General features: G+C 37.3%; 1 protein-coding gene across 1 annotated transcript in view; it reads left to right on the top strand.

Moving 5' to 3' along the window:
- The window catches only part of LOC150076315 (ATP synthase F(0) complex subunit g, mitochondrial-like), a 53,735-nt gene extending 34,620 nt beyond the window's left edge, over positions 1-19,115 (top strand). The window contains exon 3 of the mRNA XM_090387529.1: positions 18,890-19,115. Coding sequence (XP_090243655.1) covers positions 18,890-18,988 — 99 coding nt within the window. The 3' untranslated portion in view covers positions 18,989-19,115. The remainder of the gene's footprint in view (positions 1-18,889) is intronic.
- Positions 19,116-20,071: the final 956 nt, after the last annotated feature.

The following is a 20,071-nucleotide window of genomic DNA, read 5'->3' as shown; positions in this document are numbered from 1 at the left end:
ACAGATATAAGGAATGCAGAACTGGAATTTGGGGAGTACAACGTCTACAGAAAGGATGGACAGGATAGGAAGGGAGGAGGGGTTATGCTATTAGTTAAAAAACACATAAAATCCAAGGAAGTGAAGCCAGTCGACATCTCTGGACAGTGCAGTGTCGAGTCAGTTTGGTGTGACATAAGCATTGGGAGATCAAAATTGAGAGTAGGAGTGTGCTATAGGCCTAATGACTCTGATGAGTGTAATAAGAAATTGTACAGGGAAATAGTGGGCCAGTAAATCAGAGAGTTTTATAATGGGGGATCTTAAATTTCCCAGACTGGAATTTGTGGGTTGGTCACTCACACACTAGCAAGACTTTTGTGGATTTATTGGATGATTGTTTTCTACATCAGCATGTTCAAGAAGCAACTAGAGGAAGTAATACTCTTGATCTGATTATCAGTAGTGATTCTTCATGCATTAAGAATCTGCAGATGAAGGGACCACTAGGTGGCAGTGATCACAGTGTGCTGAAGTGGGATTTACTCAAAGAGGTAACTATCATCAGGGGTAAAAGGGAGGGTTTTTGCTTTCGTAAAGGCGACTACGATGGTCTGAGACAGTATTTAAATTCTATACAGTGGGACCAACTGATGATGTTACCAACAGCAAATTCAAAATGGGAAGTATTCAAAGAACTTTTCTTGGAAGCTACTAGGCTTTACATACCAACTAAGAAATATTGTTCAAGGTTTAGGCCTAAATGGATGTCAGATGGACTAATGAGACATATGGCAGAGAAGAAAAATGCCTGGGATACATATAAATTAATGGGTGATATGGAAGCCTATGATAGATATAAGCTGGTCTGTAACCAAGTCACAAAGGATATTAGGCAGGCAAAGGCAGATTATGAGAAATCCTTGGCAAAGGATGCAAAGAAAAACAGAAAAGAGTTCTTTACTTATGTAAACTCAAGAAGGAAAGGGATGAATCAGATTGGTCCACTGTATATTGATGGTTCAACAGTTGAGGATCCTGCTCAGGTGGCTAACAAACTAAACGAGTATTTTGCATCTACGTTCACACATGAGGAGTTATCCAGGAAGGGTAATTCCAGAGGTGAAGTAAAGTCTGGCGGTGAGCTAGATGGTTTTGTAATAACTGAGAGGAAAGTCGAGGAGAAATTGTTGAGGATAAACATAAAAAAAGGCACCCGGGGTGGATGGGATTTATCCAGTTATATTAAAGGAGGCAGCAAAGGAAGTAAGCAAACCCTTAGCCTTAATTATGAGAGCTTCTTTGGACTCAGGGGAGGTATCCATGGACTGGAGATGTGCAAATGTAACCTCAATTCACAAAGGAGGATCAATGGCTGACACAAGTAATTATAGACCTGTGAGTTTAACTTCTGTTCCAGGAAAATTAATGGAGGCACTGGTTAAAGAAGCACTGCAGGATCATCTAGACAAGACTTCAGTTATAGCTCGGACACAGCATGGTTTTGTTAAGGGAAAGTTTTGCTTGACCAATTTGATTGGATACTATGATGCAGTCACAAAAGAACTGGATGCAGGGAATAACTTTGATATTATCTTAGAAAGGCTTTTGATACTGTTGCACATGGAAGACTGCTGCACAAATTGGAGCAGTGTGGCATTGGAGGTAAATTGCTGCTATGGATAAAGGAATGGTTGAGGGAGAGAAGACAGAGAGTGGTAATCAATAGACACTGCTCATCGTGGACTAATGTTGTTAGTGGAGTTTCTCAGGGTTCAATGTTGGATCCATTGTTGTTTTCTGTATTTATAAATAATATTGATGGTGGTATATCAAGCTTAATGTCAAAGTTTGCAGACGATACAAAGGTTGGCAGGGTTGTTAAGGACACTACTGACGCTATGCTGCTGCAACAGGATCTGGAAAGGTTGAGCAGATGGGCTGAGAGGTGGCAAATGAAGTTTAACATTGACAAATGTAAAGTACTACATATGGGAAACAGAAACCCCGAGCAACGTATCAACTCTGTGGTACTACACTGACAGTTGTAAAGAATGAAAAGGACCTGGGTGTAATTGTGCAGGCAGATATGAAGTTCTCTGATCAGTGCAGACAGGCTGCAAGAGTAGCACATAGTGTCTTGTCAATGATATACAGGAATTTTTCTAGCAGGGATAAGGAGGTAACAATAGTATACAGGTCTGGAAGCCTCATTTCAAGGAGGATGTAGAGCTGCTGGAACGAGTACAGAGAAGGGCAGCAAGATTAGTGAACGGAACGAAGGGTTGCTCTTACGAAGAAAGGCTTAAGTTTTGCAAATTACAGTGTCTGGAGACTAGGCACTGTTGAGGTGATCTGATAGAGGGGTGCAAAGCCTTGAATGGTTTGAGCATGCTCAACGCTGATGGGACACTGCCTCTTGCTCAGAATAATCATCTGAGAGGGCATAATTCAAATTGAGGAAAGACAGATGTAGGAAAAATGTGCGGAAATTTGCCTTTTTGGCAGTGGGTAGTTGGTTGGTGGAACAGACTTCCATCCCTTGTTGTGGAAGTTGATAGCCTAAATAAATTTAAGGCTCAGCTGGACAGGTATTTCAAATGAATGGAGGGGTGAAATGGGAATGGGTTTTTTTGGCTGATGCTGCATAAGCTTGCTTTCTTGCATCATATGCCTATGCTAATTCTAAAATCATTACATCACTACCTTTTTAAACTGAAGATGAACCTTTTGAAGATCAGTTAGTCTAATCTAGAACAATAAAGGATGCATCACCCAATCATATATCCTAAACCAGAATTGAATTATTGCATACCATCGGTACCCTTTTCATTGTTCCAGATAGGACCAATTGATTCTCACAATATGAACTTGAGAATTCATCTAGTTAAAAGAAGTTATGTTTAGGGTGTGAAAGTGTGATATAGGATCATTCTGGCCTCCACATTAAGACTTGTAGCTCAGGCATTTATAATTATTTCTTGGAAATTTTTTCCTGCTTATTGATATCTATAGAATCAGTCAAAAGGGATACTTCAGTTTAAACTGTGTAGATTTTGGTGTCAATTAGCACAGTAGACTTAAATAATCTGTGATTAGAAAAGTTGTTCAATCTGTGAACCACCATCACCAAGATCATTTGTAGTTGACATTCAGAATTGATAACCTCATTTTTTAGAACTATGGTTCCCAAAATTTTAAGTTACGCTTGGAGTTAAAAGATGCTGTATTCACCACACACCTGAAGAATGATTACTGTGGAACTCAGTGTTTTTCCTAATCTTGCAGCACACTTAAAGAAGGTAGAAACAACACATTTGTGAATCATTGGCCAATGTGTCAGCAGCGATTCTGAATGGATGCACTTTCTTCTTTCATTTCATCAGCTGTATGAGGATGTATATGTAGCTTCAGATACCATTTTAAAACGTAATCACAGGAGTTGAGGTCCAGAAAATTGACCATGCAGGGAATCAATTCAAGATAATATTCTCACCAAAATTATGTTCGCTGTATGTATCCAAGCTGTCCTGTGTTGGAAGGACCTCCCAGTATGATATGGATGTCACAAAGGACTAACAATTCCTTTGTTTGGAATAGTGCACCATACTGTGTCTTTTGAAAATATATTGTATGGAGTGAAAATACAGGATCATGAAAGAATTACATAATCTTTCAGGACTTAGAGCTCTAGCCTCAGAAGAGATCAGGGTGGCTCCTAAAATGTCTGGTGAAAAAATTTCTCTGCCTTCCCCTGCTAAGGTCAGTTTGTGTAAGAACTGTGTTTTTGCAAATGTAATGGTGGTTTTATTAATGTGTTTGGATTTTTGTGGCCAATATTTTCAGTGTAACCATGGAAGTGAACACGAATCTCATTTATAAACAAGATCAGATGTTTTTAAGGACTACAGGATTTCCTTGTAGAAATTGCAGAAGTGGACTGCAGAAATCAATTCTAGCATCTTTGGTGTATTTGCCAAGACTGGTGTATTTGAATCTTATATGAGAACATTGTTCTTTTGCTAGGATAATATTAGGCAATCATTGCAATTGATATTTCACAGATTTGAAAGGACTTCACATTCTCTTGCTGTTCTCCTTTTATTGACAGTGCTTTTCTTATTGTCAGTCAAACTTCATGGCCAACCTGTTTATCATATCTGGTTTGGTGTTTATACCATTTTGCCAGACAATGATTCAGGAAGTTATCATTGTTTATAGAAAAATTTCCCATTTACTGTGCTAAAATCATTTCAAAAAATATGTGCAGTTCAAACCGTGCACCTCCGTAGCCAGGTGGGAAGGGGCAGCAGTGAGTAGCACACGCTTCTTGATTAGACCGGGGTTCGAGCCCGTCACCACCAAATGTGGAGAATGCGGAAAGGTCAGGGAATGACCACCGCATATCCTGGAGCAATATGGTCTTAGTTGCTAATGCTCCTAAACACCAAATAACAAACAAACAGCAGTTCAAACCAAAGTATCTTTTTTTTTTTTTTTATTAGCTCTCTATAATTTAATATTCATAGAGCTAGAAGTTGTTTTAAAAAATTTCAAATTGGCTCTATTTAAACTAAATTTTGTGAAAAATCATATTTTTAATGTATGTGTGAATCCATTGTTTTAGTGGTTCCTTACTTGTATTACGTATGTGTTACAGTGAAACTTTTTAAATTCTGTGTACTACATTTGTGTATTACAATGTAGTGGCTGTGTTATTATGTACCTTCAATAACAAGTTGGTAATGTACATAGTGTCCTATATTCTTAAATTAATTGAATCAAAATAATATTGTAAAAAAAAAAAATTAAGGCATGAAGAATGAAACGGTAATACAATGGGACATTTACTCAAAAATAATTTACAATTTTACAAAATAGCAGTTGGGAGTACCACCTACCTCTTATTAAATTTATAACTATTAACACAACATATTAATTTAAATCTATTTAAATCTATAAAGGAAAGGGGGGTGTGCAGGAATGTGGGAACCACAGGGGAATAAATTTAATGTCTCACTCGATGAAGATCTGAGAAAGAATTGTGGAAGGATAAGGCAGGAGACAGAAATAGGAGAGGAACAGTTTGGTTTCATGCTGGGAAGAGGAACAACAGATGCGGTCTTTGCTTTAAGGCAAGTGATGGAAAGATACAGGGAGATGCAAGTAGAGTTGCACATGGTGTTCATAGACCTGGAAAAGGCATATGATAGAGTGCCCAGACATGAGATATGGAGATGCATGAGGGAGAAGGGTGCATCAGAAAAGTACATAAGGCTTGTGAAGGAAATGTACGAGGGAGCGGTGACTCAGGTTAAGAGTAGTTGTAGGTATGACTGAGGGGTTCTCTGTAGAAGTTGGACTGCACCAGGGATCAGCTCTTAGCCCATATCTGTTTGATCTGGTAATGGATGTGTTGGTGAGAGAAGTGAAGAGTAGAGCACCATGGAGTATGCTGTTCGCGGATGATATCGTACTGTGCGAACCATCTCAAGGAAAGGTAGAGAAGAAATTGGAGGAATGGAGGAAAGCGTTGTAAGAGAGAGGCATGAGGATAAGTAGAAGAAAGACAGAATATATGATATTAAATGGAGAAGATGAGAGCTCTATAAAACTGCAGGAGGAAAAGCTACTATCAGTTTCGAAATTTAAGTATCTGGGATCGAACGTTGAGAGGGATGGAGGACTGAGTGCAGAAATACAGCATAGAGTGCAATGTGGATGGTTGAATTGGAGAAAGATGAGTGGGATGCTGTGTGATAAGAAAGTAAATCGTAAAATGAAGGGAAGAGTGTATAAAACTGTGGACCTGCATTGATGTATGGTGCTGAGACATGGGCGATTACAAGGGCCCAGGAGAAAAAGATGGAAGTGGCGGAGATGAGGATGCTAAGATGGATGTGTGGTGTGACGAGGAAGGACAGGATAAGAAACGACTACATCAGAGGTACGGTTAAGGTTGGGCCTCTGAGTAAAAAAAATGCAGGAATCTAGGTTGAGGTGGCTTGGACATGTGGAACGAAAAAGTGAGGAGTATATGGGGAAGAGGTACGATAAGAAACGACTACATCAGAGGTATGGTTAAGGTTGGGCCTCCGAGTAAAAAAATGCAGGAATCCAGGTTGAGGTGGCTTGGACATGTGGAACGAAGAAGTGAGGAGTATGTGGGGAAGAGGTGCGAAAAGTTGGAGGTGATAGGGAAGAGGAAGAGGGGGAGACCTAAGCTGAGATGGAAGGACAAGGTGGCAGAGGATTTAAAAGAGAGAGAGAGAGGATGGAGGAGAGAGGAAGCCCAGGATAGGGAGGAATGGAGAAAAAGAATTAAGGACGGAAATGCTGACGCCATATAAACGTGGGAAGAAGACGAAGTGAAGAAGAAGAAGATTAATTTAAATCTATTGTGTAAAGTCATATTACTCATTCTATTTGTTTTTAACTCTGTAATCCATATTGTTTTGAATGTAAATAGTTTCATAAAGTTTTCTTTTCATTTTATTTCTGTCTTCCTATGGTTAATAGAAGTGAAAAGTAAATAATTAATTATCTTGTTACCAGTTAATTTTTAATTTTTACTAATTTATTTAACTAATATATAAAAGTAACGGTTTTCATTTTACTGCACATCATACCTCACAACATAATATTCTCTGAATGTTTTGTAATATGTTATTTCTTCCTTAATTTTTAATAAAAATTGAAATAATTTAAATACAGTAGACTCTTGATTTTCTGGGATAGATGGTAAAAAAAAAGTTCCTGGATAATCGATTTCCTGGTTAATCCAAAAATACAGCAAGTCCCTGACATACCTAAATACGTTCCAGGACTTCTTATGTAAGTCAAGTTTTACGTAACTAACTCGGAAATGACTAATAAAATATTGCTGTTATAACCTTGATATGCCAAAATTACAAAAACCACATAATATCCTCAGAAGAATGAAGAAAAATAGTTATATATTTTTAATTAGTTCAATTAAAAACTTTATCTGGGGACAGCGGTGAAGTAGCCAGAGTGGCACATAAGAAAAGAAAACATAAAAGGAAGAAAAAAAACGCATGTTATTGTACTGTAAAAACCGATTTGTATTTTGTAGCCTTGGTTATTATAGTTAACTTCATTAGTGCCTATCGCTTCTCGTATTCTGTCTCTACTTTATTATTGCGTTCACCGTTGCCACCGACAAATCTGAATTCCGTGCGATACTTGTTAATGTTTGATCATTTTCATACATCCTTATTATTTTAATTTTCTAATCCAAATCGATCACTTTCCTTTTCTTGGCAGATTTACTAATAGTGCTGTCACTTATTCTCTTAGTCGGCACCGTGATAACAGTCAAAATTAAATTTTCTGAAAAGAACTTCACACGGTTAAGGCGAAAACTCACTATTATCACCCCATGCGAGCTCACATTTTACTGAAGCACATTTCTTGTGGTCACTGCCATAAAACAGTAAAAACAATTTGCAGTTCCTGGTTTATTGGGCTTTTCTGTTAGTACAGAAAAATGGATAGTAAACTCGATCTTATTGCATTTGCGATAATACTGATAGCTGGAATTCTGTGGATTTTTACATTATTATGGTGAAATATGTGTCCCCTTCACTGAAATCTTCAGTCATATAAAAAAATATAAGTAACGTAACATAAGTCCGAAGCTACATAAGTCGGGGACTTCAGTATCGAAAAATGTTCAGCAACCTACGTAAAAAGTATGCCGATAGATAAAAAACGAAAAAATTTACCATGCACTACTCACGTGTCCAATACTGTTGATTTTACTGTCCAATACTGTCCGATGTTGATTTTAAATCTAATATCTTCCCTTTATTTTTTACAATGTCGCGTATGATTTTGTCACCAACATTATTATGGTTCTTTAGAGATTTAACGGATGCACCGTTTTCAAACTTTTGAATAATTTCAAGTTTTCGTTTAATTGAAAGCACAACTCTTGCGTTTGCCCATAATTTTTGCGATATCTAAACAAAAAAAAAAAAAAAAAAAATCTGACATCCCTGACATAAACAACGAAACAGAATTTGTCCTTTTGTGGTGCGACAGAACACAACAATCGGCGCACATAAAAGAAAATAAACATTTGTTCTTTTATTTTATTTATTTATTTTTTGAGCTGTGGGTGTGAAGACAGCTGTGGTTGCAAGATAATAATCTCCCAGTAACGACTTATAACGCAGCTTCTTGCTTATTTACCACTTGCAAAACATCTTTTTATACCTATTCTAGTTATTACTTGAATTTTATAATTTCTGGTTGATTTTTTTTTTTTTTTTGGAGTCGAAGTGTCCCGGTTAATCCGATCCCTGTAAATCAAGCATCTGCTGTATAACCCTTATTTCAAGTTTCTTTCTGATTAATAGAAAATAAGTAATTCATGGTTTATATATTTAGTAAACTGATAAAAAAAAAAATAAGCTCCTCAAAAATCAACCACTCTGTGTATGGACCAAGAACATTTTTTTCTATGTATTTGCCATATGCCAGGTGGGCAGGAGCAGTAGTACGTAGCACACGCTTCTTGATTAGACCAGGGTTCAAGTCCGTGACCACCAAATAATGAGGATGCAGAAAGGTCAGGGAATGACCACCACATATCCCCGGAGCAATATGGCCTTAGTTGCTAATGCTCCTAAAAACCAAATAACAATAAGAATCTGCCATATGGGTGGATGCACCTACCACGTGGTGCTTGTCTAGAAACAAATGGAACTGGGAGGCTTGTCAGGGACTCAAGTATCTTGTGACCTGCCAAATGATTCACCCCTGATTTGGGTCCTAGAACAGAATAGTCAAGTGTATACTGCTCTGGTTGAAGAAGATTTAGTTTTATTGGGAGAGTCTATTGTCATGGAAATGGGTAGAATTTTTTGTAATGAGGATAGGTGGACCAGAACCAGGGTGTGTTTGCTGGGAGCAACAGTTGATGATTCACCAACAGATTGTTAGGTTTTAAGAGGAGGATAAAGAGAGTATTATTATTTATGTGGGGACTAACAATATTAAATGACCATGACCTGACAGTTTATTGGATAAATATAGGACCATGCTGGAAAAATGCTGCGAGTGAGGTCAGGATTTGTGTATCTGTAATTCTGCCCAGACATGATAGGAAGGATTATATGCTGAAAACCTTATAAATTAACTCAAGACTTGAGAGACTTTGCAAGGCTTTAGAGGGGAAATTTTATCAGCATGGCCTGCATTTGTAGGTAGAAGGAATCTATTTTGTAGAGGTGGTATTCATTTTAACAAAGGTGTGCAAGGATTTTTGTCTGTATCATTGAGGATACCTTAGGGGTTAGGGAAACTACTAGTTAGGGGTGAGAAAGGTAATAGGCTCTTGTTTGTTGCTGCAACAGCCGATGTTGGTAAGGTATTCTTGAAAGTAGCAACGTTTCAAATGAGTGGGAAGATAAAGCTAGAGAAACAGGCTTAAATAACTTCAAGGGACATGTCAGGATAGTAAAATTATAGAAGAATACTTAGTATAACTGTGTCTACAGTAATGTCAAGAGTATCACCATCAAAAAGGATAAATTCAAATTCCTGGTTAGGACAACTAATGATGACATAAATAGGGCTAATGGAAACATTCTGGCACGCAGAAATTGGGGATGTAGATCTGCCAGCATAGAATCTGTGTGGTGCGAGTTAGTTGGAAGCAAAGGTAGAATGAAAGTGGGAGTAATCTACAGATCAGAAGAATGTGAAGAGTATGACAAGAGTCTCTACATGCAGATGAAATGGACAAGCAAGTGTGAATGTTATATTATGGGTGACTTTATAGCACAGGATGCCAGACGTTTATCCAACCATATTAAACCATTCAAGGCTTTATACACCTCTATCAGATCACCTCGCTGGTGCCTAGTCTCCAGACACTGTAATAGGGAGATAAATGATTTTGTCATAACTGAAAGGAAAGTGGAAAAAAATTTGTTGAAGCTGAACATAAAAAAAAAAGCCACTGGTGTGGATGGGAGCTATCTAGTTATATTAAGGGAGCCAGCAAAGGAGGTAAGCAAACCATTATCCATAATTATGGGAACATCCTTGAATTCAGGGGTGATCCCTATGGACAGGAGATGTGCGAATGTATCCGAATTCACAAAGGGGAATCAAAAGGTGACATGAGTAATTACAGACTTGTTAGCTTAACATCTGTTCCAGGACAAGGGAAAATAATGGAGTCACTGGTTAAAGAAGTAATGCAAGACCATCTAGACAGGAATGAAATTATACTGTAGTCACAGCATGGATTTGTTGAGGGACAGTCTTGTCTGACAAATTTGATTGGATGCTATGTGGTCACAAAGGAACTGGATGCAAAAAGTAATTTTGATATCATATACTTAAATTTTAGGAAAGCTTTTGATACTGTTGCACATCAAAGACTACTGTACAAATTGGAGCAGTATGGCATTAAGGGCAAGTAGCTACAATGGATAAAAGGATGGTTGAGTGGAAGAAGACAGAGTGGTAATCAGTGGGCACTGCTCTTCATGGAGTAATGTTATTAGTGAATTCCCTTAGGATTTGGTGCTGGGTCCATTGTTGTTTTCAATATTTATTAATGATATTGATGAAGTTATATCAGGTTTGGTGTCTGAGTTTCAGATGATATAAAAATTGGCAGAGTGGTTAATGACTGTAATCAAGGTCAGCTACTGCAACAAGATCTAGAAAAATTAGGCCAATGGGCTGAGAAATGGCAGTTTGAAGTTTAGCATTGATAAGTGCAAGGTACTGCATATGAGTAGCTGTAATCTCATATTAACATACTACCTGTGTGATACTATACTTGGGGTATTGGAAAATGAAAAAGACCTGGGGGTAATTGTGCAGTCAGATATGAAGTTCTGAGCAGTGCAAACAGGCTGCCAGGATAACTCATGGGATTTTGTCAATGATATGCAAGAGCTAGCAGAGATAAGGAAGTGATTATCCCTTTGTACAAGGCCATGGATAAGCCACATCTTGAGTACTGTGTATGGGTTTGGAGGCCTCATTTTAGGAAGGATGCAGATCTGCTGGAACAGTGTAGAGAAGGGCAATGAGATTGGTGAAGTGAATGAAAGGGTGCACTTACCAAGAAAGGCTTCAGTTCTACAAATTGCAGCATCTGGAGACTAGCCACCTGTGAGGAGAACTGATTGAGGTGTTTAATGCTTTGATGGATTGAGTAAACTCATTGTTGATGGCATTCTTCCTCTTGCTGAGACTACACACAAGGGGGCATAAATTCAAAATGAGGAAGGATGGTGGCAGGATAGATGTACGAAAGTTTTCGTTCAGCCAGCGGTTGTGTGATTGTTGGAACAGACTTTAGTCTGTTGTTGTGGAAGTGGGTTGTATGAATAAATTCAAGGAAGAACTAGACAAGTTCTTGGAGCGCGGATAGACTGGTAAGGTTGGTAGTTTTTTTTTTGGCTGATGCTTTATATGCATACGTTCTTGCATCATTTGCAAATACTAATACTTCAATCTGCTCCTAATTGATTGGAATAAGTGGGACAGAAACTCACCATAGGGAACATAATTTTTAAATAAACTAGATGATTATTATATTAGCATGTTAGAGAAAATACTAGAGGTAATAATATTCTTAATGTCATTATTACTCACAAATCAGATGTACATCATAGAGCCTAAAGTACAGGAACCATTGGCAGGTAGTGACATGCAGTCATTAGTTGGAAAATGAAGAAAGATGTTGCATTAGTTAAAGGTAAAGGCATGGGTTTTAATTTCAGAAAAGGAGAGTACAACAGTTTAAGGCACTACTTGGCATCTATTAGTTGGGAGGATTGCAGGATGAGGGTGAATACGTTAGAATCTGGAATATCTTTAAAACAATACTCAGAGAAGCCATGAATGCATATATTTCATTAAGAAAATATAGCATGTAGTGGATGCTTTGATAGATGAATGTGGAGCTGGTCAGTCTAATAGAGCAGAAAAAAGACAGCATGGGAAAGTTACAGAGCAATAAAAAGTACTGAAGCCTGCAACAGCTACAAGTGGTTCTGTAATAGTACCACAGATAAGGTTAGGGAGGCCAAGGCTGAGCATGAGAAAGTACTGTCTAAGCAACAAAAGAGTGGGGACAAGGAGTATTTCATGTATGCAAATACAAGGAAGAAGAAAACAAAGCAGATCAAACCCTTGTACAGCATTAGCATTAGTAGAGGCATTTGATGCAAGAAAGCAAGCTTATGCAGCATCAGCCAAAAAAAAAAAAAAAAAAAAAAAAACCACTTCCACTTCACCCCTCTGTTCGTTCCAAATACCTGTCCAGCTGAGCCTTAAACTTATTTAGGCTATCAACCTCCACCATAAGGGATGGAAGTCTGTTCCACCAACCAACCACCCGCTGGCTAAAGGCAAATTTCCGCACGTCTATCCTACATCTGTCTTTCCTCAATTTGAATTTATGCCCTCTCAGGTGATTTTTCTGAGCTAGAGGAAGAATCCCATCAGCATTGAGCATGCTTAAACCATTCAAGGCTTTATACACCTCTATCAGATCACCTCGCTGGTGCCTAGTCTCCAGACACTGTAATTTGCAAAACTTAAGCCTTTCTTCGTAAGAGCACCCCTTTGTTCCATTCACTAATCTTGTTGCCCTTCTCTGTACTCGTTCCAGCAGCTCTACATCCTTCTTGAAATGAGGCCTCCAGACCTGTATACAGTACTCTAGGTGTGGCCTGACCATTGCCTTATACAATGGAATAATCACCTCCTTATCTCTGCTGGAAAAATTCCTGTATATCATTGACAATACTCCATGAGCTACTCTTGCAGCCCGTCTGCACTGCTCAGAGAACTTCATATCTGCCTGCACAACCACCCCCAAGTCCCTTTCATTCTCTACCACTGTCAGTGTAGTACCACAGAGTTGATACGTTGCTCTGGGGTTGCTGTTTCCCATGTGTAGTACTTTACATTTGTCAATGTTAAACTTCATTTGCCATCTCTCAGCCCATCTGCTCAACCTTTCCAGATCCTGTTGCAGCAGTATAGTGTCAGTAGTGTCCTTGACAACCCTGCCAACCTTTGTATCGTCTGCAAACTTGGACATTAAGCTTGATATACCATCATCAATATCATTTATAAATACAGAAAAAAATAATGGACCCAACACTGAGCCCTGAGGGACTCCACTAATAACATTAGTCCACGATGAGCAGTGTCCATTGATTACCACTCTCTGTCTTCTCCCCCTCAACCACCCCTTTATCCATAGCAGCAATTTGCCTCCAATGTCACACTGCTCCAATTTGTGTAGCAGTCTTCCATGTGCAACAGTATCAAAAGCCTTTCTAAGATCCAAGTATATAATATCAAAGTTATTCCCTGCATCCAGTTCTTTTGTGACTGCATCATAGTCACAAAAGAACTGGATGCAGGGAATACTTTGATATTATATACTTGGATCTTAGAAAGGTATACTGAATATGGGGAAAGTCTGAAATACCCCAGCTGATGAATTGAATTGAATAGGTCACGTCGGTCTTTACTGATGGAAGATCTTCATGCTGAGAATAGGCTGTGCAAGTGAGGTTGAGCCATAATGAGAAATAAAGTAAATAACTTAAACAAACCAAAACTTAAACATAATGTAAAGAAATTAATGGTTTTTAAAGAAATTATTGGTTTCAAAATTACAAATGACTGTTTATTAGAAAAACTTTTCTTCATAAAGGCAAGTAAGGCTTCCAGAGTTTATGGCATATATCAGTAATTTTGAGGAAGGCAGCCAAAGAGTGTATTGAACCATTGCGGTTAATTATGAGTGTATCATTGGACTTGGGAAGGGTTCCTTTGGATTGGAGTAGTGCCCACATATCACCAATACATAAATGCAGTTTTAAGAGTGAATGGGTAACAATCAACCAGACTATCTGACTTCAGTGGTAGGGAAAATCATGGCAGCAATGATCCAAGGCTCAATACCTGATATAGATAGAAATTGAATTCTGAAGGACACACAACATGGTTTTTGTTAAGGGAAAATCATTTTAACTAACTTGGTAAGCTATTTTGACACAGATGCTCATGAGCTGGATGTAGGGAACAATTTCAGCATAGTTTATTTGGATTTTAGCAAGACATTTGACTCAGTCCTTCATGAGAGGTTATTGTATAAGCTGGAACATGTTGTGATTACTGGAAAGATTCTTAGATGGATTGCAGGTTGGCTGCAGAACAGAATGCAGAGGGTTGTGATTAATGGATATTCTTCAGATTGGTGTAATGTCAAAAGTAGTGCCCCCCCCAGGATCAGTTCTTTGATCACTGTTGTTTCTGGTTTTTATAAACAACATTGATAAAGGGCATGAATTAAAAATTTGCAGATAATGTAAAGATTGTGGGTAGGATCATTAATGATCAGTGCCAAGCAGTGCTCCATCAGGATGATTTTAACAGGCTTCAAGCATGGTCAGAAAAGTGGCTACTGCCACTTTTCTGACCATGAATATAAATATATAAATATATAAAAAATAAATTTATATATTTATTTATATAAATATAAATAAATATATAAATATATAAGTAATATAAATATAATACTTACATAAAGTATTATATAAGGAACAAGGGAATGATGCCAGCAGTGGGGAAGATGGATCACAAATTAGCAACACATACCGATATTCTTCTTGATAGGGGAACATGCATTAAAGAAAATGAAGAATCAAAAAGCCCCAGGTAAAGATGAAGTTACTGTAGAGTTGTTAAAATTAGGAGAAAGACACATGGTACAAAAACTGGCAAGACTCTTCACAAAATGTATTAGGAAGATGTGATGCCTAAGGAGTGGAATAATGCACAGTCATAATTTTGCTCTATAAGAAAGGAGATAAATTAAAAATAGACCAATTAGCTTGTTGTCCCACATCTATAAGTTGTTTACAAGGTCGTCTAACAGATTAGAATGAATACTTGATGAGATTAACAAAGAGTAAGCTGGCTTTAGGACAGGATTCGCCTTCAAGTAATATCACAGATAATGGAGAAAGCAAATGAATATAAACACCATTATGCCTAGCATTTGTGGATTATGAAAAGGCATTTGACTCCATGTAGCATAAGGCAGTGTTTTGGGCACTGGAAAGAAAAAAAAAAACTCCCATACATTATGATTTTGAAGTAAATATATGAGAACATGACCTCCTTTAGACAGTAGCAAATTTAAATTGAGAAAGGAGTTAGCATTAGCATTAGTAGAGGCATATGACAAGAAAGCAAGCTTATGTAGCATCAGCCAAAAAAAAAAAAAAAAAAAAAACCCTTCCACTTCACCCCTCCGTTCGTTCGAAATACCTGTCCAGCTGAGCCCTAAATTTATTTAGGCTATCAACTTCCAGAACAAGGGATGGAAGTCTGTTCCACCAACCAACTACCTGCTGGCAAAAGGCAAATTTCCACACATCTATCCTACATCTGTCTTTCTTCAATTTGAATTTATGCCCTCTCAGGTGATTATTCTGAGCAAGAGGCAGTATCCCATCAGCATTGAGCATGCTCAAACCATTCAAGGCTTTGTACACCTCTATCAGATCACCTCGGCGTTGCGTAGTCTCCAGACACTGTAATTTGCAAAACTTAAGCCTTTCTTCGTAAGAGCAACCCTTCATTCCGTTCACTAACCTTGTTGCCTTTCTCTGTACTCATTCCAGCAGCTCTAAATCCTTCTTGAAATGAGGCCTCCAGACCTGTATACAGTACTCAAGGTGCGGCCTGACCATTGCCTTATACAAGGGAATAATCACCTCCCTATCCCTGCTAGAAAAATTCCTGTATATCATTGATAAGACACCATGAGCTACTCTTGCAGCCCGTCTGCACTGCTCAGAGAACTTCATATCTGCCTGCACAATTACCCCCAGGTCCTTTTCATTCTCTACACACTGTCAGTGTAGTACCACAGAGTTGATACGTTGCTCGGGGTTACTGTTTCCCATGTGTAGTACTTTACATTTGTCAATATTAAACTTCATTTGCCACCTCTCAGCCCATCTGCTCAACCTTTCCAGATCCTGTTGCAGCAGCATAGCGTCAGTAGCATCCTTAACAACCCTGCCGCCGACCGGGCTAGCCAGGTGGGTAAAGTGCCTGCCTGGCAACCCAAAGGTCGCGGGTTCGAATCCCGCCTCGGGCTTGGATCAAAGTACTGCAAAAACCTTGGGAGGTGCATTATGGCCACAGAAGCTGATGCGCCAACAACTACCAAAAAAAAAAAAAAAAAAAAAAACAACCCTGCCAACCTCTGTATCGTCTGCAAACTTGGACATTAAGTTTGATATACCGTCATCAATATTATTTATAAATACAGAAAACAACAATGGACCCAACACTGAACCCTGAGGGACTCCACTAATAACATTAGTCCACGATGAGCATTGTCCATTAATTACCACTCTCTGTCTTCTCCCCCTCAACCACCCCTTTATCCATAGCAGCAATTTGCCTCCAATGCCACACTGCTCCAATTTGTGCAACAGTATCAAAAGCCTTTCTAAGATCCAAATATATAATATCAAAGTTATTCCCTGCATCCAATTCTTTTGTGATTACATCATAGTATCCAATCAAATTGGTCAGGCAAGATCTTCCCTTAACAAAACCATGCTGTGTCTGAGCTATAACTGAATTCTTGTCAAGATGATCCTGCAGTCCTTCTTTAACCAGTGCTTCCATTAATTTTCCTGGAACAGAAGTTAAACTCACAGGTTTACTCGGGACAGCCTTTGATCCTCCTTTGTGAATTGGGGTTACATTTGCACATCTCTAGTCTGTGGGTACCTCCCCTGAGTCTAAGGAAGCTCTCATAGTTATGGTTAACGGATTGCCTACTTCGTTCGACAGGGAGAGACAATATCTCCAAAGTTGTTTACTGCTGCCCTTGAAGAAGCTTTTGGAAGATTGGACTGGTTGCAGAAAGGAGTCAATGTGAATGGAGAGTATCTAAACCATTTATGATTTGCAGATAACATTGTGATCATAGAGGAAAATCTTAATCATTTATGCAGAGTTAGTAAGGATTTCGAACTAAAGATGAATATTGTTAAAACAAAAGTAATGATGAACAAGTATGCCACAGAAGGGATATAATCATTGAAGGAGCAGAAATTGAAAAGGTGGATTCATATACTTATCTTGGAAAGTCAGCTGTAATAATGATAAATGGCTGGAAGTCAAGAGAAGAATAAATCTCGGATGGTTAGAATTCAGGAAATATAGTCACATACTGTCCCAATTTGTTTGAAACAAAATAATGAACCAATGTATACTTCCCATAATGACTTACGGAAGTGAAACTTGGGCACTCACCAAAAGAATGGAAGAGAAGCTGAAAACTACACAGCAAAGAATGGGAAGAATTATATTAGGAATCAGACTGTTGGATAAGAAGAGAAACGCATGGATTAGGCAGCAAACTCAAGTAAAGGACATTCTTATCAAAACTAAAGAACTGAAATGGACTTGAGCAGGATACATAGCTTGAAGACATGATGACAGATGGACTAAGAAAATAACAGAATGGTATCCAAGAGAAACTAAAATAAAACCTGGAAGACAACAATGGAGATGGACAGATGAAATTCAAAAGTTTGTGGACAGTAAATGGATGGCCATTGCACAAAACAGAAGGAACTGGAAAGTTGCTGGAGAGGCCTTCATCCTGCGGTGGATTGAAAATGGATGATGATGATGAGGCTGACAGTTCGAATAAATTCAGAAGTCAACTGGATAGTTACTTACACGAGGGAGGAGGGAAGTGCAGAATTTGCATTTTCTTTTCTACTTTTTTTTTTGCTTGTGCAGCAATGGCCCAGTCGCTTCCTTTCACTATGTGGCTAATACTATTGTATCAGAAAATTGACTTCATTTATTGAATAAATAAACCAGTCAATAAAAGTAAAAAATGATTGTTTATTAGCCAGCTATGATTTAATAAGTGGATGTAGCAATGAAAACAACTCTCTCCAGTGAATACAAGTATGTTCAAGTATGGAGACTTCATTTGAAAAAAAGACATTGAGCTTCTTGAAAGGATCCAAAGACAAGCAACTCGAATGGTGAGATTGCCAAAAGAACAACCATATGAGGAAAGACTCTGATTATGTGGGCTACAGAATTTGGCAACCAGGCACCTCAGAGGTGACATGATTGAGGTTTTTAAAACACTGAGAGGGATTAGTAAAATGAATGAAGGTAGAATTCTCACTGATTTAAATAATTCCAGAACTAGGGCCATAAATTCAAATTACAGGAGTTGAGGGTTAGATTAGATTAGTCAGCAAATCATTGATTGCTGGAACAAGTTACCCTCACAGGTAGTTGAGGTTAACAGTTTGAACAAATTTAAAAATCAGCTGGATAGTTACCTGTATGAGAAGGGCAGCATATAATTTGTATTTCATTATCTACTTGGTGGTTTTTTTTGCCAGGGAAGCAAAAGCCTATGTCCTTACATTATATGGCAAATATTATTACTATTACAAAGTAGGAAACTTAGTTGCCAAAGCCTGTACTAACATAACATATATGGATTTTACTCAGTACCACTACAATACCTTCTTGATGGGAAATTTTTTTTAGTGACTGATCCATTTTTACATTTCTCCTAATTTCTAGTTATAATAGTTGAATACTTAAGAATATGATATTGAAAATACTAAAATTTGTTTCAGCAAACTAGTAGTTTTAGTGTAGTGTCATTTCAAATTCTTCTATTAAAGTTCCATGTGATATCCACATATAGATATTCATTATAATACATGCATTAGTATGCTTATTTTAATGATTAATTCACAGTAAATTTTGTATTCTTAAAAATTTAGATAGCTCTTCTAAAGTGTTTTTTGATGTTTTTCAGGAGGCCTGGTTGAATACTTTGATTGGAATGGAGGTTGTCTTTTGCTTTTTCATTGGTGAATGTATAGGAAAACGAAGCCTTATTGGCTATCAAGTTTGAAGTGTGAACTTAAATTAGAATTTTAGGTTCTGGTATATATATAGTAATTTGTGTGAAAGAAGAGATTAGTATGCTGTAAAATAAGAACATGTATTGTTTAGTGAAATTAAACTAAGTCTTCAGCTTTTCTGTTTGCAATTTATTTCCACATATAAACAAGCATTTTTTTTTCTTTTTTTTGCTTAGTCATATACCCGTCCCAAAAAAAATTGTCATCAATATCCAAAAATATTTCAAAGTTGCATATTTTACAGTAAATAAAATTTGACTTAGAAAATCTAAACTATTATGAGAGTTATTATTTTTATGGCATAATCAGTCAATTTACATTTAAACATGTATTAAATTGTTTAAGAATACACAAAATCATAAATTTAGCTAAATAAACTCTTATATTAATAAGCATCTAGAATAATAGTTTATGGATCTTGAAAATAAACATTATAAATGAAATAATTGAAAATTTATTAAATCAAAATTAAATTTCATTGAATTGGAAAATACATAATTGAAAAAGTGGGGTATGGAGTCATTATATGATTATATAATGACTCCATACCCCACTGAACTAAAAAAATAAAAATAAATAAATGAGACCTGCCACTATAAATTATACACTTTAAACTAATTCAAAATAAATCGCTATTAAAACTTCTGAATGTCTTAGCTCATTCATCCATCCATAATGCATTAACCCTTAACTGGACACAACAGTATTTTTTGGGGATCACATGCACACTTGGAAAAAGTTACACCATTTATAACCTTAAAAATTAAAAATTGGCAAGAAATAATTAAAAATTGTTTATGCTACTTTTATTTTCAATATGTTATGAATATAACCGTGAAAAATATTTTTTGTATGTTTAAATTTTTTTAAAAAATAAAACTCCCTCTACGGTGCTCTACATGTTTTTTATCATCTCCTTTATTTGGGTGAAATGAAAATCAAAAAACCTACATACTTGAACAATTGGACACAGCCGGACTGTTCCGTGACATGAAGAGAGAGTGCAACAATTGGAGGCAGTGCAATAAAATTTATAGTTGGTGTTGAGAGATGCTGCTAATTTTAGATTGTTT

This window comes from Mastigoproctus giganteus, chromosome 13 (assembly GCF_048544385.1).
Source record: "Mastigoproctus giganteus isolate SK-2022 chromosome 13, ASM4854438v1, whole genome shotgun sequence".
Taxonomy (NCBI): domain Eukaryota; kingdom Metazoa; phylum Arthropoda; class Arachnida; order Uropygi; family Thelyphonidae; genus Mastigoproctus; species Mastigoproctus giganteus.
This window is presented reverse-complemented; position numbering and strand designations above follow the sequence as displayed.